General features: G+C 37.3%; 1 protein-coding gene across 6 annotated transcripts in view; it reads right to left on the bottom strand.

Annotated features, from left to right (window-relative positions):
- Positions 1-25,517, bottom strand: part of PPHLN1 (periphilin 1) — a 139,990-nt gene that overhangs the window by 56,992 nt on the left and 57,481 nt on the right. For 4 of the 6 annotated variants that reach the window (XM_011228138.3, XM_034644908.1, XM_011228137.3 and 1 more), the window contains 3 exons: positions 19,267-19,323; positions 16,849-16,928; positions 3,503-3,619 (listed from right to left, as the gene is read on the bottom strand). In XM_011228138.3, coding sequence (XP_011226440.1) covers positions 3,503-3,619; positions 16,849-16,928; positions 19,267-19,323 — 254 coding nt within the window. The remainder of the gene's footprint in view (positions 1-3,502; positions 3,620-16,848; positions 16,929-19,266; positions 19,324-25,517) is intronic. The other 2 variants (XM_011228140.3, XM_011228142.3) reach the window with 1 other exon arrangement.

Here is a 25,517-nt window from a genome sequence, read left to right as displayed (position 1 = left end):
ATCGATCTTGAGTGTTATCCTCAAACACTACTGATTCCACTGAATGAGTCTGAATTAGAAAGAAGGCCACGAAAGATGGGTATTCTACACTGGAGAAAGAGTAAGCAGAGATACTAAAGTAGAAAATGACACTTCATAGGTGGAAACAACATAAATCATATATTCACACTTAAGAAAAACATCAAAATTTTCTTCTAGAGGAAGAAGCAACCTGTTCTACTGGGACAGGTACTGTCTCCAAGTAATCTGCTTTTCATTCTGATAGTCAAAAGCTAAATGGTCATTTGTTTGAGGATGGTAAATTATGTCTCTACAAAACTTCACTGCAAGCTCGCAGACAGCTAGGATGGTGTCTCTAATGCAGTGTTTGACACAAGTAGATGCATTTAAATTTAGTGAATTTAAATAAACTATGAGAAAGCCAGTATGATACTATTTTCTGAAAATATGCAACCTAAAATACTACTCCTAAAATATGCACTGTGAAAAATTTCATAGTCAAGTCTGCTAAATTATGCAAATTTTATTATTTACCTTCCTTCACAGACCACTGATGAGAATATTAATGTATTAAAATCTCTGAAAAGTGCTGCAATATCAAAATAACCTAACTCTTTTAAATCTAGCATTTCCCAAACATACTGGCTAATAGAATACTTTTTTCCCCTCAGATCATTAAGACTCTCTAGAATTAGTATTCTATCAAATACTTTGAGAAATTCTCTAGTATAGCCCAAAAGGTAAAAGTATAAAACTGACTGAATTATAACATTCCTGAATATTTAAGTATATCACTGAATGTACCTTCAATTTCACTGAACTTTCTGTAAACTACATGGTCTCCTAACTGAATTGCTTAAAATTATATTCACGGCAGCAAGAGAAGATAAACTGGAAAACTAAATATTTAAGCTCTAAGTCATAAAAATGAATCTACACAATGTTTCTGAAATACAGGGACCATTACTTAAGTAACTAATACAAAGGGGTGCATGGCTGGCTCGGCTGGTAGAGCATGCAGCTCTTGACCTCAGGGTTGTTAAGTTCAAGCCCCACGTTGGGTGTAGAGATTACTTAAAAAAAATCTTTAGGGCAGGTGGGTGGCTCAGTCAGTTAAGCATCTGCCTTCGACTCGCATCATGATCCCAGGGTCCTCGGATCAAGTCCCACGTCGGGCTCCCCGCTCTGCAGGGAATCTGCTTCTTCCTCTGCCCCTCCCCCACTCGTTCTCTCAATCTAAGATAAATAAATAAACTCTTTAAAAAAAAATCTTAAAAAAACTAATATAAAATAAAAATACTGCCACAAGTACATTTAAACACACACACACACAGTATTATGCCAATCTCTTTCCTAGTATCAAAATCCTTTTTTCCTTCCTTTCTGTCAAATCAGATATGAGTTTACAGAATCAAAGTCAAAGTTCTATTTCTCAGAAAGCATAAATCACTGAAATGAGTAATTGTTTAACAACTGCCTGAGAACAAATGAAACTATCTGAGCAAAACATTAATAAGCTGCAGTGGGTTTAGGTTTTTAAATAAAAGAACAAGAGTAACATAAAAATTTCCCAAATACTTTATTTCCAGTATAAGAAAGTATCACTCTAACTTGTAAAACATTTTAGACAGTGCTATGAAATTGATGCTGTTGCTCAACATTAATGATGTATACCATGTAACAAACATATCAAAGAGATCTCAATTCTACCCTCACTCACCTTGCCTTTGGTTCAACAAAAGATCGTGCTGGACCTATCACCCCACTTACAGGTTGTTAGCATAATTTATTTATCAATTCAAAATCTAGCAAATCCTGTGCATATTTTAAGAGAAACCATAAGGAGGTTAAAAACAAAGTCTTTCTAGGGGCGCCTGGGTGGCACAGCGGTTAAGCGTCTGCCTTCGGCTCAGGGCGTGATCCCGGCGTTATGGGATCGAGCCCCACATCAGGCTCCTCTGCTATGAGCCTGCTTCTTCCTCTCCCACTCCCCCTGCTTGTGTTCCCTCTCTCGCTGGCTGTCTCTATCTCTGTCAAATAAATAAATATAATCTTTAAAAAAAAAAAAAAAAAAAACAAAGTCTTTCTAGACCCAATGTCACTCTATTAAGACTCAAGATCCACTCATGCAATAAGTAAAATATTGAAAACAGAAGGTCGATAGTGAGGATTGGTTTTTTTTTTTAATTATGAGGTATAAAAAGTGATGGGGGAAGATGAATATATCTTAATAAAGCCTTGCTAACTGAAGAGTATTAAGCAAACAAGAAGGTGGTATTTTTGGAAGTTTTTAAGTACTCCGAGAAAAATGATCAGTTCTCCAAAATAGCAATTTTGAAGTAGACAGACCTATTAATATAAAAACCTACTCTAATTATTAAGAAAATAAACAAAAGGCCCTATAAATTACTTTATTGTTCATGCTTTTAAATAGTGCTGGAAAGGTGCCAAAAAGGGACAGCTAGATGATGTTGATATATTCACTAAAGAATATGTATAGATACTTACTATTATAGGTACAATAACAAGGAAACCTTGACCTATTTAAGAATAATTGATATCTAAATGACAGATCAGCATTTTAAAACAGAAAGGCTTTATTTGTGTACGTACGGATAGGGTCTGTACTGGTTTGTACTTTCTATGAGCAGTGTACATTAGTTATTTTGGAAAGCATTTTTGTAGGCACATAAAGATTTATGCAGGTATATAGGTTTTATATCAAATTCTAATGCTTGGTCCATTTTCTCAAAGGGCCTTCTATAATGTATTGAAAAGCCAGAAATCTTCATTATCTGTCATAGTACAGAGATTTTTATATTCTCTGGCTATCATACCAAAATAATTCCTTTAGCACCAATTCTTGAGTCTAAAAGCTTAATTTTGCCAATGAAACCTCTATATTTCCCTGTTAGGGTTGTTATAGGTTATAAGAAAAGTTTGAGTTCGTTTTCAAATGTTTTAATGCAAAAATTCATCAACAGTATTGTATGGACCCAAAAATGTTCTCATCTTTTGGTACTGAAGGCTCATCAAAGATCACAGGTAACGCAAACCGTGTGCCATTTCATTTCTTGGGATACGTATGAGATAATTTGCACAGAATATAACATGTGATATAAATATAGCCCAAGATCCGAGGTCTAAATAGATTTTTATTCCAAATTCACTGGTTTATGACATGGCTTAGCATGATTTCTAGAGATATTTTTAACAGCAAAGCCCATAAAAGAAGGGTAAATAATGCATTTTCCTTATACTCCCTATTTATTCTATTCTCTTACTTCTAAACTATCGGAGAAATTTAGGTATAGTTCAATTATTAAACTCAGAATCATTCATATTCATACTATTACCCTGTGTGGTAAATGTTAATAATCCATGAGGCTATTTTCCCCATATATATTTTAAAGTACTAGAACAAATGAAATATTTCCCACCCACAATATAAAATCCAGACAAAACTCTTCACGTGAAACATCATGGGGAAATTATGCCTTACCTCATACTCAATTTCAGGTAAGTTACTGTCATCTGCCTTCTCTAGCTTCTCAGCAGCCCACTTGCTTGCAGCCTCAGCAAGTTCCTTTTCAGTTAGCCTACTGGGTTTGTCTAACACCTAATGAAAACAAAAGAACAGTTCTATTACAATTCCCCAAAGCATTTAAACTTCCAATACATGAAGAAGTATATCCCAGGGACCCTTGGGTTGGTCTGCCTTCGGTTAAGCGTCTGCCTTCGGTTAAGCATCTGCCTTCCACTCAGATCATGATCCCAGGGTCCTGGGGTCGAGTCCTGCAAAGGGCTTCCTGATCCGCAGGGAGCCTGCTTCTCCCTCTCCCTCTGCTTGCCACTCCCCCGCTTGTGCTGTCAAATACATAAATAAAATCTTTAACAATAAAAAAAAAAAGAAATATATCCTCACTTACCTTAAAATCATGTAAGCCTTCAAATTTATATGGATAACAAGTACACTCTTTATTTGCTTTTTCAAAAATATTCAACATAGAATTTCTTTAAGTATCAATTCGTTTTGGCCATACAGATTAGATCTACCTCCTAATTTCATTTACATAAAACTTCAAAAATTCATCTTAAGGAAAAGACACCGACAATTAATATATTAACAGTATTTAAAATATACAGGACATCATACTGATTTCAATGTTGCATCCTGAATTATATTCAATGAAATAAATAATACCAAAATATCATCATGGTAAATTTCTTTTTTTTTTTTTTAAAGATTTTATTTATTCAACAGAGATAGAGACAGCCAGGGAGAGAGGGAACACAAGCAGGGGGAGTGGGAGAGGAAGAAGCAGGCTCATAGCGGAAGAGCCTGATGTGGGGCTCGATCCCGTAATGCCGAGATCACACCCTGAGCCGAAGGCAGACGCTTAACCGCTGTGCCACCCAGGCGCCCCATCATCATGGTAAATTTCTAACTAATGCAACAGAAAAGTCAGATATGCTGTTTTTCATAATTTGTAATAATTTATATAAATCCTACTTTTTACACAATATTTATACACTTAACTTTCATTTTTTGATACTTCTGCTTCCCTTCTTCAACCATAGCCAATACTAAACAATGTATGGAATTTCAAGTTACAGACAGACCTGGGTTTGAATGCAAGGTTCATCACTTGCTAGGCAGATGATTTTATATCCATAATTTATGACACTGTGAAGCCTTGGTTTCCTCATTTACAAAACAGGTGTTAATAATGTTCACTGTTTTATAAAGTAGTTGTGAAAATCAGGAGCAGTAGTAGACCTGAAAGTATGTAGCACGGCGCTTGCGTGGTACTTCAGTTTTCCTTTTCCATATTCACTGATATAAATCAGTTATAGTAAAACATCTGAAGATAAACCAGTTCATGAGGTCAATATAAAAATGAAGAAAATAAAATTTTTTTCTGGATCACATGACTCCCACAATACTGTTTACAGACCTACATTACAGAATAAGATGTAAAAGTTCTAAGCCAAGCGGCACCTGGGTGGCTCAGTTAAGCGTCTGACTTTTGATTTTGGTTGAGGTCATGCTCTGTGTGGGGAGACCGAGTCCCCATGGAGCATGGACATGGAGCCTGCTTAAGATTCTCTCTCTCCCTTTGCCCCTCCCCCTCTCTTAAAAAAAAAAAACCTAAGCCAAAAATTAGAAAAATTGGTTCCTTGGGCCCATATAGTAGCTCCGATTTCATTCTATTTTATCAGCATACATTTTCATCAACTAGGTCTTTCACCTCTAATTTGGTCTCCACATCTTCTCTAAAGTCACCTCATTAATTCTAAACATACTTCCTCTGGATGACAATGGCATTAAAAATCTCCACATTAGGGGCACCTGGGTGGCACAGTCAGTTGAGCGTCTGACTCTTGGTTTCAGCTGGGGTGGTGATCTCAGGGTTGTGAGGTCAAGCCCCCTGTCAGGCTAAGAGTCTGCTTGGGAGTCTCTCTTCCTCTCCCTCTGCCCCTCCTGCTCGTTCTCTCTCTCTCTCTCTCTCAAATAAAAACAAATAAATCTTTAAAAGTCTCCACATTAGAGTATACTACCATTTATAAAGTGCTTCTATATGCACACCTAAAAAAGTATTTTAAATAAATGGAATTCCATGAAGGTGGTTAGGGCAGACTTTATTACCCTAACTTATAAACCAAGAAACTCAATGTCCAAAAGCTAGTGATTTGCCCAGTCACTAGTAAATGCTAAGCTGGAACTTACGACAAAGGCCCCTGACCTCCTTCCACAGGTTATTCAATTCACCAAACTACTGGCTGGACATCCATAATATTTACTGGAAGATAGTAACAGTGTATGTACATAGAGTGATTCCACAGCCACCAAAGAAGCCTAAATATGTCACTCCAAAGCCCTATCCACACATAATGTTAAAAAGGTAGAAGTAATACCTCTATTATTACTTAGTAATAAGATTAAAAAGTTACCAACCCCCCTAAAAAAAACCAGGGGTGCCTAGATGGCTCAGTCCATTAAGCATCTGCCTTCGGCTCAAGTCATGATCACTGAGTCCTGGAATCAAGCCTCACATTGGGCACCCTGCTCAGCTGGGAGCCTGCCTCTCCCTTTCCCTCTGTCTCTCCTCCCTGCTCACGCGCACGCTCTCTCAAATCAATCAATCAATAAAATTTTTTTAAAAAGTTAAAAAAGATAAAGTAAATTAGAATAAACAACAATATACATATGATTATATCAAAGAAAAAATTTGTGCCCCATTTTTTGGTATCTGTTTTGAAGAGAAAGTTATAGAGTAAAAAATAAAACAAACACTGTTCTCTCCAGTAAAGATGGGAGCAAAATCTTCTACACCTGAATCCTTCCATCCATCTTTCATTAAATCTGTACACCTGAAAAACTCTCATTTGAAATTAACTTCTAACAGTAAGAAATAAATTCAGAAAAATTATTTCTACATGAGGACAGCCAGAATGTCTTAAAAGAAAAAGCCCTCCACCAAATCAGGAAATCTAGGTAAAAGTGTCCCACAGCTATCACGTAACCCTGGGCAAGGAACAGAGGAGGCTGTACTTTCCCAACACTTAAAATCATCATAGATCTAAAACTCTGAAAGTCTGATTCCATTTTAAGACAAAAATGCAAACATCTACTTCAACTGTCATAAATAGCTAAAATCCACTATGGTTACTTCCCACTAATACATTTTAACATGTACCACAAAGTCCTACGTTGTAACTTACATTTACATTACAGTTCAGAAGAAATGAGTTTTTCATACATCCTAATTTAAATATTCATAATAAGTTGGATGGGCAACTATTTCTTTTCTTTCATTTCTGCCTGACAATAAAAACAAGCCAGACTTTCAGGCAGATAAAGCACCCTTGACATGGTAAGGCAGAACCAAAGTTCTAATCAAGAATTCTTATTCAAAACCAGCATTCTAGAACCCTCAGACTTTGGGGGGAAGCTCTAAAGACACAAGTTGTCACAAAGACATTTCTTTTTTTTTCCTTTGAGGCAGTGAAGCAGCTGCTCCCTGAATTCCAGCACAGACTGCCAGGTGACATCTACTCTTGCCCAGTATACCAAAGACAGAAAAACAAAGAAGTGAAGAAGAGAATACAAGTAACAACAGTTATCCATTTGGGGTCTTCTGTGATTCCATACAAATTTTACTATTATTTGTTCTAGTTCTGTGAAAAATATCATTGGTTTTTTGATAACAATTGCCCTGAATCTGTAGATTGCTCTGGGTACTACAGACATTTTAACAGTATTAATTGTTCCAATCCATGAACATGGATTATCTTTCCATTTGTGTCTTCTTCAACTTCTTTCATCGATGTTTTATAATTTTCAGTGTAAAGATGCTTCACTTCCTTGGTAAAATTTATTCCTAAATATTTTCTTTTTGATGCTGTTGTAAATGGAACTGTTTTCTTAACTTCACTTTTTTTTATTAAAGATTTTATTTATTTGACAGAGAGAGAGACAGCCAGCGAGAGAGGGAACACAAGCAGGGGGAGTGGGAGAGGAAGAAGCAGGCTCCCAGAGGAGGAGCCTGACGTGGGGCTCGATCCCAGAACGCCGGGATCACGCCCTGAGCCAAAGGCAGACGCTTAACTACTGAGCCTCCCACGCACTGCTTAACTTCACTTTTTGATAGTTTATAACTGTTGTATAGAAACATGACTGAGTTTTGCATATTGATTTTGCATCCCACAACTTTACTGAATTTATGTATTAGTTCTAACAGCTTTCTGGTGGACACTTTAGGGTTTTCAATATATAATATAATGTCACCAACAGCAACAACAAAAAAAAGGCAGTCTTACTTCTCCCTTCCCAATCTGGATGCTTTTTCTTTCTTTTCCTTGCCTAATTGTTCTGGTGAGGTCTTCTGGTTCTATATTGGTGAAAAGTGACAAGAGTAGACCAGTTGTCTTGTTCCTGATCTTAAAGGGAAAGCTATCAGCTTTTCACTACTAACTATGATGTTAGCTCTGGGCTTGTCATATCAGGCCTTTATTATGTTGAGGTATATTCCCTATATACCCAGTGTGTTCAGAGTTTTTATCATGAATGGATGTGGAATTTTGTCAAATGGGTTTTTTGGCATCTACTAAAATGATCATATATTTTTAACCTTCATTTTGTTAACACAATATATCACATTGATTGATTTGTGGGTACTGAACCATGCTCCTTGCTTTGCTGGAACAAATCCCATGTGATCAGGGTGTACGATCCTTTTAAAGTGCTGTGGAATTTCGTTTAGTAATATTTTACTTAAGATTTCAACATCTATCTTCATCAGAGATACTGGCCTATAATCTTCTTTCCTTGTAGTGTTCTTGTATGGATTTAGTATCAAGGTAATGCCGACCTCAAAATGAGCCTGGAGATACTCCCTCCTCTTCTGTTTTTTGGAAGTTTCAGAAGAATTAGTACTCTTCAAATATTTAGAGGAATTTACTGGTGAAATAATTTGATAAAATTATTTAACTTATGAACATTTTCTATAAAATGGAGATACATACCTACTTATACCATAGGATTTCTGTATGAGTAAGAGAAAAAAATACTTAATATAGTAATTAGGAGCAGGTATTTATACAATCAATGTTAGGTCGCTGACTAAACACACCCCTCCCAAAATAAAAGCACAGTTATCAAATATGCCCCATGTGAATATTTATTCCCACCTTGTATGGTCAAAATGAGCAATGATGGCAGTTAAGTACTAATTTTAGCATAACCTGAAGAAAAAAATAATATGAGAAAACTGCTCATTTTTCTGATAGCTACTTTCAAGTTGTGGTTACTTAAGATTCAAGTTTTGGGTTTTTTTTTTTTAATTATTATTTCATTTTATTTTCCTATGTATCTACAGTGGACCCTTGCAACAACACAGGTTTGAACTGTGTGGGTCCACTTATATGCGGATTTTTACAGTTCAGTACTATAAATGTATTTCTCTTATGACTTTTTTTATTAAGATTTTATTTATTTGAGAGAGAGAGAAAAAGAGAGAGAGCACAAGCAGGGGAAGTGGCACAGGGAGAGGGAGGATATGGGGCTTAATCCCAGGACTCTGGGATCATGACCTGAGCTAAAGGCAGATACGTAACCAACTGAACCACCCAGGTGCCCCTCTCTTATGATTTTTGTAACATTTTGTTTTCTAGCTTACTTTACTGTAAGAATACAGTGTATAATATATATAGCATACAAAATACGTGTTAATTGATTATCAGTCAGGATTCCAGTTGACAGTAAGCTGGTAAGTAGTTAAGTTAGGGAGAGTCAAAATTTATATATGAATTTTTGACTGCATGGGAGGTCACTACTACCAACCCCTATGTTGTTCAAGGGTCAACTGTACTTTTCTCTTTTTTTTTTTTTTTTACTATTTTTATTTATTTTTTGTTATTTTATTATTTAAATTAACATATAATGTACTAGCAGTTTCAGATGTAGAGTTCAGTGATTCATCAGTCTTATATAATACCCAGTGCTCATTATATCATGAGCCCTCCTTGATGTCCATCACCTAGTTACTCCATCCCCCCACTCCCTCCCCTATAGAAACCCTCAGTTTGTTTCCTATGATTAAGAATCTCTTATGGCTTGCCTCCCTCGCTGATTTCATATTATTTTTCTCTCTCTTCCCCTATGATCCTCTGCCTTGTTTCTTAAATTCCACGTATCAGGGAGATCATATAATTGTCTTTCTCTGATTGATTTATTTCACTTAGCATAATACCTGCTAGTTCCATCCATGTCACTGCAAATGGCAAGATTTCATTTTTTTGATGGCTGAGTAGTATTTCATTGTACACACACACATAGAGATATATTTATATACATATATACATATACACACACACACACACACACACACACGCCCCCGCCCCACATCTTCTTTATCCAGTCATCTGTCGATGGACATCTACGCTCTTTCCATAGATTTGGCTATTGTGGACATTGCTGCTGTCAACATTGGGTGCAGGTGCCCTTTGGATCAATACATCTGTATCTTGGGGGTAAATACCCAGTAGTGCAATTGCTGGGTCATAAGGTAGCTCTATTTTCAAGTTTTTGAGGAACCTCCATACTGTTTTCCAGAGTGGCTGCACCAGCTTACATTCCCACCAACAGTGTAGGAGGGCTCCACATTCTCCACATCCTCGCCAACATCTGTTGTTTCCAGACTTGTTAATTTTAGCTATTCTGACTGGTGTGTGGTGGTATCTCATTGTGGTTTTGATTTGTGTTTCCCTGATGCTGAGTGATGTTGAGCACTTTTTCATGTGTCTGTTGGCCATTTGGATGTCTTCTTTGGAGAAATGTCTGTTCATGTCTTCTTCCCATTTCTTGACTGGTTTATTTGTTCCTTGGGTATTGAGTTTGATAAGTTCTTTATAGATTTTGGATATTACCCCTTTATCTGATATGTCATTCACAAATATCTTCTCCCATTTTGTCAGTTGTCTTTTGGTTTTGTTAACTGTTTCCTTTGCTGTGCAAAAGCTTTTTATCTTGATGAAGTCCCAATGGTTCATTTTTGCCTTTGCTTCTCTTGCCTTTGGCGATGTGTCTAGGAAGAAGTTGCTGCCTGTGTTCTCCTCCACAATTCTGATGGATTCCTATCTCACATTTAGGTCTTTCATCCATTTTGAGTCTATTTTTGTGTATGGTGTAAGGAAATGGTCCAGGTTCATTCTTCTGCATGGGGCTGTCCAATTTTCCCAACACCATTTATTGAAAAGAATGTCTTTTTTCCATTGGATATTCCTTCCAGTTTTGTTGAAGATTAGTTGACCACAGAGTTGAGAGTCCATTTCTGAGTTCTCTGTTCTGTTCCATTGATCTATGTGCCTGTTTTTGTGCCAGTACCATACTGTCTTGATGATTATAGCTTTGTAATAGAGCTTGAAGTCCAGAATTGTGATGCCACCAGCTTCGGTTTTCTTTTTCAACATTCCTCTGGCTATTCAGGATCTTTTCTGGCTCCATACAAATTTTAGGATTATTTGTTCCATTTCTGTGAAAAAAGATGGTATTTTGATAGGCAATGCACTGAATGTGTAGATTGCTCCAGGTAGCATAGACATTTTCATAATATTTGTTCTTTCAATCCATGAACATGGACCGTTTTTCCATTTCTTTGTGTCTCCCTCAATTTCTTTGATGAGTGTTCTATAGTTTCCCTTTACCTCTTTGGTTAGGCTTATTCCCAGGTATCTTACGGTTTTTGGTACAATTATAAATGGATTGACTCCTTAATTTCTCTTTCTTCTGTCTCACTCTTAGTGTATAGAAATGCAACTGATTTCTGTGCATTGATTTTATATCTTGATACTTTGCTGAATTCCTGTATGAGGTTTAACAATTTTTTGATGGAGGCTTTTGGGTTTTCCAGAGTATCACGTCATCTGCAAAGAGTGAGAGTTTGACTTCTTTGCTGATGCAGATGCCTTTTATTTTTGTTTGTGTCTGACTGCTGAGGCTAGGACTTCTAGTACTATGCTGAGCAGCAGTGGTGATAGTGGACATCCCTGCTGTGTTCCTGACCTTAAGGGAAAAGCTCTCGGTTTTTCCCCACTGAGAATGACATTTGCTGAGGGCTTTTCATAGACAGATTTTATGACATTGAGTTATGCTCCCTCTATCCCTACACTGTGAAGAGGTTTAATCAAGAAAGGATGCTGTAGTTTGTCAAATGGTTCTTTTGCATCTACTGAGAGGATCATATGGTTCTTATCCTTTATTTATGTAGTGTATCACATTGATTTGCAGATGTTGAACTACCCTCGCAGCCCAGAAAAAAACCCCACTTGGTTGTGGTGAATAATCCTTTTAATATACTGCTGGATCCTACTGGCTAGTATCTTGGTGAGAACTTTTGCATCAATGTTCATCAGAGATATTGGTCTGTAATTCTCTTTTTTGGTGGGGTCTTTGTCTGGTTTTGGGATCAAGGTAATGCTGCCCTCACAGAAGGAGTTTGGAAGTTTCCCTTCCATTTCTATTTTTTGAAACAGCTTCAGAAGAATAGGTATTAATTCATTTTTAAATGTTTGGTAGAATTCCCCAGGAAGCCATCTGGCCCTGGACTCTTGTTTGTTGGGAGATTTCTGTGTAAGTTTAGGTTGTATATTTGAGCCCTATGTTGTTTCTTGAGAAAGGCTTGTATTGCTATATAACTCTCCCTTAGCCTTTGCTGAATCCCAAAGGCTTTGAACAGTTGTGTTTTCACTTTCATTTGTTTCCATGAATTTAATTCCTTCATCTCCTGGTTAACCCATTCATTCTTCAGTAGGATGCTCTTTAGCCTCCATGTATTTGAGTTCTTTCCAAATTTCCTCTTGTGATTGAGTTCGAGTTTCAAAGCAATGCAGTCTGAAAATATGCAGGGAATGATCCCAACCTTTTGGTACCAGTAAAGACCTGATTTGTGACCCAGTATGTGATCTATTCTGGAGAATGTCCATGTGCAATCGAGAAGAATGTATATTCTGCTGCTTTATGATGGAATGCCCTGAATATATATGTGAAGTTCATCTGGTCCAGTGTGTCATTCAAAGCCTTTGTTTCCTTGTTAATCTTCTGCTTAGATGATCTGTCCACTGGTGTGAATGGGGTGTTGAAGTCTCCTACTATTATTCTATTATTATGAATGTGTTTCTTTAATTTTGTTATTAATTGGTTTATACAGTTAGCTGCTCCCATGTTAGGAGCATAAATATTTACAATTTTAGATCTTGTTGGATAGACCCTTTAATTATGATATAGTGTCCTTCTTCAACTTTTATTACAGTCTTTGGTTTAAAACCTAATCTGATACAAGGAATGCTACCCTAGCTTTCTTTTCATGTCCATTAACATTATAAGTGGTTTTCCACCCCCTCACTTTCAATCTGGAGGTGTCTCTGGGTCTAGAATGAGTCCCTTGCAGACAGCATGTCATGAGTCTTACTTTTTTATCCAACCTGATACCCTGTGTCTTTTGATTGGGGCATTAACCCATTTACATTCAGAGCAACTATTGAAAGATATGAATTTAGTGCCATTGTATTACCTGTAAAGCCACTGATTCCGTAAATTGTCTTTTTTCCTTTCTGATCTATGTTACTTTTAGGCTTTTCACTTAAAGGATCCTCTTTAATATTTCTTGCAGGGCTGGTTTAGTGATCACAAATTCTTTTAGTTTCTGTTTGTCTTGGAAAGACAGCCTTGCTGGATAAAGTATCGTTGGTTGCGTATTTTTCTCCTTAGCACCCTGAATATATGCCAGTCCTTTCTGGCCTGCCAGCTTTCTGTGGATAGGTCTGCTCCCAGTTTAATCTTTCTAACCTTGTAGGTTACAGACCTCATCACCCCCATCCCCGAGCTGCTTTTCAGGATTTTCTCTTTGTCTCTGAGATTTGCAAGTTTCACTATTATATTTCAAGGTGTTGACCTATTTTTATTGATTTGCGGGGTGGGGGATCTCTGTGCCTCCTGGATTTGAATACCTGTTTACTTCCCCAGATTACAGAAGTTCTCTACCATAATTTGCTCCAGTACACCTTCTGCCCCACCCCTCCCTCTCTCTTTCCTCTTCTTCTGGAATCCCAATTATTCTAATATCGTTTTGCTTTATGGTATCACTTATCTCTCGAATTCTCCCCTTGTGATCCAGTAGTTGTTTATCTCTCTTTTTCTCAGCTTCTTTATTCTCCATCATTTTGTCTTCTGTATCACTGATTCTCTCTTCTGCCTCATTTAACCTAACAGTTGGAGCCTCCATTTTTTATTGCATCTCATTAATAGCCTTTTTGATTTTGACTTGATTAGATTTTAGTTCTTCTATTTCTCTAGAAAGGGATTCTCTAGTGTCTCCTATGCTCTACTCAAGCCCAGCTAGTATCTTTATAATCATTATTCTGAACTCTAGTTCTGGCACCTTACTTATATCCATACTGATTAGGTCCCTGGCAGTCCATACTGCCTCTTGTTCTCTTTTTTTGAGGTGAGTTTTTCTGTCTTATCATTCTTGCTAGAGAAGAAAAGAGGGAATGAGAGAACAAAATGCTAAAATGGCAACAACCCCAGAGAAACACACACCAAACAAATCAGAAGAGACCAAAAACTGGAAAAAAAAAAAAAAAAAAAAAAGAGAGAGAGAGAGAAAATATAATCAGACAGGTGAACAGAACAGAGCAATACACTAGATCCTGTGTGTATTTTTGTCTGTTAGAAAACTAGATCCTGGAGAGGTACTGTATGGTGACTAATATAACAAAACAAAACAAACGCAAAATATTTACTGGCAAAAAAAAAAGAAAAAAGAAAACTAGATCCCTTGGGGCACCTGGGTGGCTCAGTCAGTTAAGTGGCTGCCTTTAGCTCGGGTTGTGATCCCAGGTCCTGGAATCAAGCCCTGTGTCGGGTTCCCTGCTCAGCAGGGAGCCTGTTTCTCCCTCTCCTCTGTGTTCTCTTTCTCTCAAATAAATAAAATCTCAAAAAAAAAAAAAAAAAAAAAAAAAAAAAAAAAAAAAAANAAAGAAAGCTAGATCCCAAAATTGTAAAGAAGAAAAACTTACCTTTGCACAAAAATAAAATTGCATACAATGAAAGACTAGAATGCAACTGAACAAATGAAAATTAAAAGACAAAAAAAGAAAAAAAGAAGGAATATAAACAGACAGGTAAACAGAACAGCACAATACACTATATCCTAGGTGTATTTTGCTCTGTACATCCCAAAATTGTACATCCCAAATTTGTAAAGTACGTACATCCCAAAATTGTAAAGAAAAACACACACACACATATACATACACACACACACACATATATGCATACATATGTACGAAAATATAAATACATTGAAAGGATAGGATTTTACTGTAAAGATAAAAATTTAAAAAGATTTTAACAAAAATAAAAAAGAAAAGAAGAAAAAAGGAGAGAATATGATCAGACAAGTGAAAAGAACAGAGCAGTACACTAGATCCTGGGTATATTTTGGTCTGTTATAAGGAACTGCATCCCAAAATTGTAAAGAAAGAAAAACTTATGTACATACAAAAATAAAATTAAAGACAATGAAAGGATAGAATGTAACTGTAAAAACGAAAATTAAAAAAGACTTTTTAAAAAGAGTTGATAAAATAGGAAATTAGTTGAAAAAGGAAAGAGAAAAAAATATATAAATTGAAAGACTAGAGAACCATGGGGGGAAAAAAACCCATGAATTCTATATACTATTTTCCCCTAGCATTGGAGTTTTGCAGTTCTGTGTGATCAGTAAACTTGGTCTTAGTCACATGTTCTTGCTGATCTTCTGGGGTGGGGCCTGTTGCCCTGATTCTCAGATGTCTTTGCCCCGGGTGGAACTGCACCGACCTTGCCAGGGGGCCAGGCTAAGTAAACGGCCCTGGATTTGCTCTATGTGATTTTTGATCCGAAAGGCTTTCCGTACAGCTTTAGAGGATGAGAATGAAATTAGCAGCCTCCCAACCTCCAGCCCTGGAGCCAAAAGCTCCCGGCCCCAATCCTCACTGAGCCCTCAGGGAAAAGCAGTCAATCACTCCTGTCTCCCTGGACTCCATCCTCACCCAGCCTGTGACCTAGCATTTCTATCTCAGGCACTTGACCCCGTTTCCAGTCTCCAAACCTTGCAGATTCCTGCAATGCACACCCACGCCGTTCCTCCTGGGGGAGAAAGGGAGTTCTCCCCACTTCTGCCACTTGCTGGGCCCATGCTCGGACAGCCGTCACCTTACTGTGCCGCAGTTCACAATTTATGGCAACTCCAAGCTGAGAGCCCACACCTGGGCTCGCTGATTGTAGCCAGCTTCCTCACTCCGATGCCTGGAAGCTCTGCCACACTCAGGAACCCCCAGTCTTTTTTTTTTTTTTTTTAAAGATTTTATTTATTTATTTGACAGAGAGAGAAAGAGACAGTCAGCGAGAAAGGGAACACAAGCAGGGGGAGTGGGAGAGGAAGAAGCAGGCTTCCAGCACAGCAGGGAGACCGATGTGGGGCTCAATCCCAGACTCCAGGATCATGCCCTGAGCCGAAGGCAGACGCTTAATGACTGAGCCACCCAGGCACCCCAGGCACCCCCAGTCTTATTATGACCCTGGGGATCCTGAAACCACACTGTCCCACCTAGGACTTTGTCCTGCTTCACCACCTGTATGCCTTTCAGGCATGGATGTCTCTTACTGGAGCAGACTTCTAAAAGTTTCGATTTTGTGCTCCACTGCTCTATCACTTTCTGGTGCCAGCTTATGGAAGCTCTCTCCCCCCGAGGTTTATCTCCCCATATACCACCTTGGACTCACTTCTCCGTACCTCCTACCTTGCAGAAAGTGGTCACTATTCTATTTGTAGAGTTGCAGCTATTCTTTTCTTAGATCTCTGGTTGAGTTCACAGGTGTTCAGAATAATTTGATAGCTATCTAGCTGAATTCCTGGGACCAGACAAAACTAAGGTCTCCTACTTCTCTGCCATCTTGGACTCCTTCCCTTCTCTGCCTCCTCCTTTTGTTTTTTTTTAAAGATTTATTTGAGAGAGAGAGAGAGCGCACAAGCATGAGTAAGGGGAGGGGCAGAGGGAGAGAATCTTCAAGCATACTCCCTGCTAAGTGCAGAGCCCTACACTCAGCTCTATCCCACAACCCATGAGATCATGACCTGAGCCAAAACCAAGAGCTCGACACTTTACCAAGATTCAAGTTTTTAAATGCAGCAAACTACCCTCACTAGGTTTGACAGTAAAGAATAACAGCATCTGTAACACACAGTCCATCTCTTTTACTCTGTGATTCCTCTTTAAATTGATTTTAACAATATAACAAACCTTTGATGAAGGAACTGCTGAAGAACTTGAGGGTGAAGTGTCTCTTGATGTTTTCAAAGGCGGAACAGGTCTCTCTTTACCTATACAAGAAAATATAAAATGCAATTTTCTAGCTCATTTGTTTTTAATTAGGGTCATTTTGTAATTAAATAAATGAGGAGGGTGTCATACACTTATTTTAGTACTTAAGTCTTCAATATTAAATTAAATCCTTAATATCTAAATCTATCTCTCTCAGAGGCAAGGTTACCATAAAAAATTTCAAATAACCTAAAACCAACAGACATCATATATGGCAATCTAGGCCACATTAATGCCAGTTAGCAAACACAGAACCACTGAGAAGACCTCAAGAACGGGAAAAGACTAAAATCATAAATGCTTCCTCCTCTAAGTCCCTAAAAGCTAATTTTTACCAATAAAAACTCAAAAGTAGTTATTATATAAATATCACAAAGAAAACTAGCTAATTAAATGATAGCTCAAAGTGAGGGGCATGTAAGAAATCTAGCAGATATTCCCAAAATATTTAGTTTAAAAAATAAAAGTACAAACCAGAAAACTATAATTTAGAGCACTATCCTAACGCCTGGTATGAGTAAGTACCCAAATATTTGTTAAATGGTTAAAAATAAATCTGTGAGATAGTCACTAACCCTTATCTTTAATCACTACAGACACTAATGTAGTGCAATATGTATACCACTGTTTTTATAGAAACTTAAGCCAGAAAATAGATCTAAACATTACTTTAGTCAGTTCAACAGAGAAAATTGTTTTAAATATAATCATAAAAATAACCGAAAGCTGTTACTGACAGAAAAACATTTCATTAAATTATGTGTCAAATATAAATCCTCTGCTCTTAATCGTTTTAAAAAAAAAAAAAACCTGACAAAATTAAATTACAGAGAAAAGGAGAAGGTGGCACCAAGTTTGGATTGACACAGAAGCTGGTCAAGACTAGCCAGTGGGTTATGGCCAAGAAAGCAGTCAAGAGCAAAAGCAGAGACAAAACGACCTTGAAACCGAAGCAAAGCCAGCTTCAGTCAAAAAGCCTCTTAAGCTCTTCTTGTTATGGTCAAGATTGCCCAAGGGCTCAAGGCTTCTGACCACATAGGCCTTTCTGCAGACACTCCCCTCACTTCCCCAGGGACAACAGGCAATGTGTGAAGGTATTTTTCATTGTCACAAGTGGGAGAGTGCCATTGGCACATAGTAAGTGGAGGTTAGGGATGCTGCTAAAACACCCTACACATGCACAGGACAGCCTCCCACAACAAAGAATGATCTAACCTCAACTGTCAATAGTACTAAGGTTGAGAACTCCTGCTCTAAGACAGTATTCTACCTCTGAAACGCCAACAGTCTCATAAAAAGACATAACCCCAGAATCTTTTAACTTGTGGCATTAAGAGGCTTTCACACTAAGTAAGTTTAAAAGTTCTTGTAGACCTTAAAAGTCAAAAGATACCAACCAACACTACATCCCAAAATAACTAAGAATATGGTTTATTTAGTCATTCCTACTGTATTTCTGTTACATATGGCAAATACCACATCATGTTGTGACAGTGTCAGTCAATTCCACTGTACCAAAACTCCCAGAGGTACAAGTATCATAGCTTATTTCTGAACAACCAGGGCCTACCCTGCTCAAGTCCTTTAAGAAAAGAATAAAAACTCAAAAATTAGGTGAAAAGATAAATTATTTTTCTATCTTTAAAATACAGTGATCTCCCATTCTATTCAGATAAGCAATTCCTTGAAAGGTGAGGAGCTCAACCAATCACCACATCTAACTATGCTAATTAAAGGCATAATAATAGGCTCAATTCTGACACATAGCAGCTAGACACAGAACAAGCAGCTGTTAATCTCCTACCCAAATCTTACAAACACATCAGCACTACAGGTATGCCAAGTATAGTACCAAGTGTAGTCTTAGGATCTTTCCTGATTTTAGCTGCATAAGGGCTAATTTAAGCAGATTTCTCAGTGTGCAGAAGCAAAGGAATTCTGAAGGGTGGAGCAGGTGGTATATCATATATCCACATATATTCATACATACCTGTTGCATGAAGGGCAGGGACAGGCAAGAAGCAAAAGATAAAGAAAAACAATGCTACAGATAGCAGCAGAAAGAGCACAGAAAAGGTAAAAAGAAATCCCCTGATCCTACTGTTGTCCGGTCCTATCTGTCAAAGATTTGTTTGTTCTACAAATCTCAATCTCCTTTGAGGTGGCTATTCCTGACCGGACAAGCAACTCAAAATCCTACTACCTGTATCTACTAAACTCTGGTTCCAACTAAAGACTAATTGAGCAGTTATACACTTTTCCCATTTCTATAAACTCTATCAATTCAAGTCCCCCACCCCATCACAATCCCAAATCAAAATCTAGCTCAAAACTCACCTCTTCCTGGATTGCCTTCATTCTGCCGTTTGTAGGAGGCACCAGCACGGATGGACTCTAGGGAAAGGTGGGCAAGGAGGAATTAACACCAGCACCTCTGTGCCCAGGAGTGACAAGAGAAGAACCCAGAAGTAGGAGTGATGAGAACAGGAACTTCTGAGCATTTGCTGGTGACCCTAAACTCTTTCCTACCCTGCCTCCAAATTGGGGTGCCTGAGCAACCAACACTAAAGAGTAATAACAGAACAGGAGAAAATTTCTGTTTTTAAGATTAGAAGCTAGTTTAACAACAATGAAGTGTTAAGATTAGGCTAACCATAGATAACAGGAGCAGAAAGGTATGAAAACAGGATCATATGATAAGACACCAAAAGCTGAAGATAAGGATCAGGTCTTACTCATCACTTTAAGCACCTATTCTAATCTTAATGAAGTCGGCAAAGGATTGGTTCAAGAATCACACACACACACACACAACCAAGAGAGAGAGATGAATCACCACTAGAAATCAAAAAGAATACTGGTAAAGTTTACATGGTATATCATATCTGTTCCCTAGGCTTACAGTAACTATCTGCAAGGAGTCATTCTGACCTGCTCTCAAAGTAGCCCATTACTAAATCTTGCTACTTCTTGTTATAAAAACTCTCTCATATGTGGATTTTCTTTATAAACAAATCCACAATTACTGTCTTGCTAGAATCCCTAATTGTCCCGTATTTATAATCTTGTAAATATTTTGTTAGCTTCCTTACCTGCAAACTCTTAGTGATACAGGTGTACTTAACTTTTTAAGTAGCTTAAATATACTAATAGATATCTTTCCAATAAGATGGAAACTCCTTAACACTTCAAATTTTTTCATTAGAGATCCCAAATTGCCAATCCTACCTTTTTCCCCCTGAGAATTGTTTTGGCATTATTAGCACCCACGCTGCATTAAAAAAAATATTTCAAGAAAAAATCTATTTTAAGAAATATGCAAATATTACCATCCTACTTCCAAAAGAATGTTGTTAAAGATGCAATATCCTTCTCCCCTGGGTCACTCATCTCTCTGTTATCAGGACAATTTCTGTTCTTCCTGAGCAGCTGATGTTTTTATATATTACTGAACACTTCTCCTCTTTGTTTTAGCCAAATGCTTTTTGATCTCAGCAATTGTTCAGAGCCTTCACACTGGCATTTATTCTTATCTTTATGTTCATATTTCTTACAAAAAAATTCTTCACCCATTTACTTAATCCTGTCTTATTATGTGTTTATTTTGTAACTTGTCTCCCATTCTTTGTAGATCAAGAAATAAGAACACTGGTATTTTACAAGAGTGTCTGGAATGTGGCGATGGCTCATATTAAGTTGATGAGAGTGGCTTGTCCGCATCTCTTACAAACTCCAAGTTCAGGGATTCCACATCAGTAACCTGAGATCAGTCATTATAGTAGTATTCACTCCATGGCAAATGCCACAAATCATGTGTTGTTCCCCTAAAGAGTACCAACACACCACTGGTGCCGTTTATTGATTTCAATACCAAATTTCAGAGACATTGCAGGAATCGCCACATTTAACTACAGATTCTGGGGCGCCTGGGTGGCTCAGTCGCTAAGCGTCTGCCTTTGGCTCAGGGCGTGATCCCGGAGTCCTGGGATCGAGCCCCACATCAGGCTCCTCGGCTGCGAGCCTGCTTCTTCCTCTCCCACTCCCCCTGCCTGTGTTCCCTCTCTAGCTGGCTATCTCTCTGTCAAATAAACACATAAAATCTTTAAAACAAACAAACAAACAAACACCCTACAGATTCCTACCCATAGAAAACAGGGCTGGGCTATTTAATAATATCCTAACAGACCAATAAAACCACCTAGCTAAACCCAGCTCAAATTGAAGATTCATAAATAAGTGCTTATATTAACCCTCTAAGTTTTAGGGTTTTTTTTTTTTTAACACAACAAGAGATAATGGAAGCAACCCTATTATGCTTAAACTCTTCATCTCAGAGTTTCCAATGATCTGTTTATATTAAAACTAAAGATTTTTCCTCTTGTCCTCTATTACGGCATTTTAATGATTTAAAAACAAGCTTTTCGTGGGGCACATGGCTGGCTTAGTCAGTAGAGCATACAACTCTTGATCTTGGGGTCATGAGTTCAAGCCCCACACTGGGCATAGATTATTTTTAAAAAATAAAAATTTTTTCTTAACATTTTGCCATTTGGTTTTCATGCTTTTGTACCTCTTTGTTTGTCCTCCTACATGTTCCTAACTATACCCTTCTCTTTCTTCTTTGTTGGTTATTGTTTCCTAAACGTGAGTGTGTTCCTCCTAACCTCGTTTTTAACCTTGCTTGCTATTCTTACATGGCTCCAACCAACACTATGAATACAAATGTCTCTTAAATCCACTTCTTTTGTTCATACCTTTATACTTTTAACTGACAGGGTGCTAGTCCTTAGCTATTTAGCCATTACTTCAAATTCACCTCACAGGTATTCTTACTAAGCAGACACTAACTCCCTGCTTGAGGGCAGGGCAAAAGGGCTCAACACCCTTGCTGTAACATGCTAAAGAAAATAAACTCCAAATTAGGATGAAAGAAAGAAACCAGGAAAGGAAAATTCTGAGGGCGGCAGTACTAAAACTGAAATCCAACTCAACGTACTAGTGAGTACAAGAATAAATGGGGAGGAAGAAGAGGAAGAGGAACACTGGTTCCATAGATCAGGTAAAAAGTTCTTCCCAAGGAGGTGAAATCAAAGCTGGAGAAGCAGTTTAATGTTCCAACAAACATTCAGAAGTACTATAAGAATTTAACAATATTTGGTGACTCTTTGAATAGAATAGCTGATATGAATATCAACAATATTTGATGATTCTGAATAAAATAAAATTTCAGAAATATATCTTCTTCCTGAAAATACGGTTTTCCTGAGGAAGTAATGATGAACAGAAGTAGACTAATCTAAGCCTATCAAGTGTTATTAATTACTGATAATCCACGGAAGAACAAAGGACACTACTAGGAAAAAACAGTAACATCATTAGAGATGAGTGAGTTAGGGACCGTGTCTTGCAAATTTTCAATTCTTGGTACAGTGCCTAACATACAGGGACAAAACAGATACTTTTGAATGAAAGGCTGATCAATAAACAAACTTCACAGCACAAGTAAGACATTCACATCTCTTTTGATAGCTGAAGCTTTGAAAGAGAAATTATGAACCAATGAAGATACGGTGGCTACACAGATGCTAAGGAAAGCATTTATTTTTCTGGATCATAGATAATGACATGCAAATTTGGGGCTCTTGGTTAGAAAGAACATGATTTCCCAGAGACCTCCTGGTCAAGAAGGTTTGAAAGAGAAGATGGAAAGGACACAAGAGAAATGTTCTTGTGGTACGGACACCAAAAAAACAAAAGAAAAAAGAAACCAGATATAGGGGTACAGAAAGCTTGTGCCACCTCCTCTCCAAAACAATCATCTTTAGGAGATTAGAGATGTAACAAGTTGAAGTAAAGGGGTATTAACTATGAATATTTGGAAGTACACTTCTAAACAGAATTCTCATTTTAATACATCAGGGTAAAACCACATGGGCTTGCTTTTAAAAATATAAATAAAACACTATACTAACTGTACATTTTCTGAATGTGTGGTACTGACAGATCATACTAAGTCCCTAAACATGGATGCTATAAATGCCAACATATATGGAAACATCATTAGTTGATTACTGTTTTAGAACCTCAATCATTCTGATGCCAGAAAAGCCAACTGTACTCCTCGGATTCACCCAGGAAACTCACAGCCAAAGCTTGCTTGTGAGTAAACAACAGATTCTCAAATAAGAACAATATATTGTAGAATAATTCAACAGCACATTAAACTGGATCAATTACAGTCCAAGATCATCTAGGAAAATATTAAATTATAGTTCAGGATCTCTTCACATGATACAGCTCATCCCAATAATCCTCTTCCACTCACATCCTTCCACCAACTTCTACTCACCCTTCAGTTATCACCTAACATATCTATTCCTATTGAATGTCTGGTTTGTCTCCCTAACCAGACCTTAGACTCAAAGGGTAAAGACTGGATCCGTCTTGGCAAGCCATTTATGTACAATATATCTTTGATGAATAAAAGACCTTATGAGTACTGAATACAAATACAGTGACTTCCAAACCAGGAAACGCTATGATATTCGATCGCCAAGAGAATGGATTTATCCTCCCTTCCTAATGCCTAAAATATCCATGATCTGACTTCTATTACCATGGACATTCTAAACCTGCACCAAAGAAGCCTTCTTTGTAAAGGCAGAATTAAACCACTAAATTTATTGGAATTTCAGCTATAATCCAAAAACTCATGTGGACTTCCAAATATATTCACAGTCAAAAGTCTTAAGATATGTCTCTTTTCCCATTACATTGAAGTTCAAAAATGGAGACTATCCCCCAAATACACTCTTCTCAAAATGTATTTTTAATTCTTGTACGTTTTCAGTTATTTTAGCAGATATGCCTTCATAAAGGACTAAACACTAATGAATAATAATCTTTCTGTAACATTTTCTTCTATATAAATAGTCTTACAAAGAATTAAATAAATATATTTAATAATGGCTGCTGATATCAAGAAAATAAAGGGATGCTGGGCCCGAAGTCAGAACTACAGAAAAACAGATACAGACCACCAAAACAATAAACTTGCAAATCTTCTGTAGTAATGATAGTTTTAAAATTCTACCAAAATGTCACACTGATTATACTAATTAATGTATAAGCATCAGTGATAAATTTGACATTAATCCATAGACAAATGTTTAAAAGGAATTAACAAAGAGGTAGTTCTATGTATTTAAATAATCATCCCTAGGAGCCACAATGGATTTACAAAACAACTCAAGGCAATCTTTATGTTGCTCTTTTAATGAAGGAAATGCTTTCTAACTTAAGATTTTCAAGAAAGCACCTGACAAAGTCTTCCATGAAATCCCCAAGAGAAAAGGAAGACAAGATGGGGGATCACAACTGATAGAAAACAATGTGGATTAATGGCTGAGGTCCACAGACAGAGGTCTCTAGAGGTTTCTATATTTGGCTGCATGCTACTCAAGATAATTATTAATGACTAATACAAAACACAAAGCGTATTTCCTTTGCTGATGAAACAAAGCTATTTTTATCTGCTGCAAGTATTCAGGATCAATATATGAGATATTAAGACCTCTATAGAAGAGAATAATAATCGAAAGTTAATTAGATGAAATTTAGCATTCTTTGATTTCTTTTAATGTATAAACTACACACAAGCAATTGCATCTAAAAAAAAGTACAGGCTGAAGGGCATTTTGTTTAATAGTAATATATATGAAAATGGCTTAGGTTTCAATTGTCTACAGTCTCAGTAAGGGCCAGTGATATAATGCGGCTGATAAAATAAAAGTTCACTTCTGGCATCACAACTTAAAAGGAACAGAAAGAGGGGTGCCTGGGTGGCACAGCGGTTAGGCGTCTGCCTTCGGCTCAGGGCGTGATCCTGGAGTTATGGGATCAAGCCCCACATCAGGCTCCTCCGCTGTGAGCCTGCTTCTTCCTCTCCCACTCCCCCTGCTTGTGTTCCCTCTCTCGCTGGCTGTCTCTGTCTCTGTCAAATAAATAAATAAAATCTTTAAAAAAAAAAAAAAGGAACAGAAAGAAAATTAAGGAAGCATAGTTCTGAAAACATGTCAAATAAAAGGAACAGCTGAAGGAACTAAATATGTTTAAAAACCAAGGCAGAAAAAAACAAGAAGACTGCAATGGTACTCTTCAAATACATAAAAGGTGAAACATTTTTATGGCTCTAAGACAAGTAACTAGTATTACATAGATGTTACAGGAAAAGATTTTAATTGTCTTATAAAAAAGAACTATACAAAGATGGAAGGACTGGACTGTGATATAGTAAATTTATCACAGGAAGTATTTTAGCAAGAACCTCAGGGTATGGGAGACTGAACTTAGTGATTTCTTGTGTCACTATAAATGCTATTATCCCAAACTAAAGAGTAGGATAGGAGAACAATGGGATTCAAATGAGAAAGAGGAGAAAAAAAGAAAATAAGTATCTGAGAAAGATATTTAGTTAGATTAATAGGAATAAAAAAAAACTTCAAGTAGGGGCGCCTGGGTGGCACAGCGGTTAAGCGTCTGCCTTCGGCTCAAGGCGTGATCCCAGCGTTATGGGATCGAGCCCCACG

Source organism: Ailuropoda melanoleuca, chromosome 16 (genome assembly GCF_002007445.2).
Source record: "Ailuropoda melanoleuca isolate Jingjing chromosome 16, ASM200744v2, whole genome shotgun sequence".
In the NCBI taxonomy this organism is placed as follows: domain Eukaryota; kingdom Metazoa; phylum Chordata; class Mammalia; order Carnivora; family Ursidae; genus Ailuropoda; species Ailuropoda melanoleuca.
The sequence above is the reverse complement of the archived record's forward strand: the minus strand, read 5'-3'. Positions and strand labels throughout refer to the sequence as shown.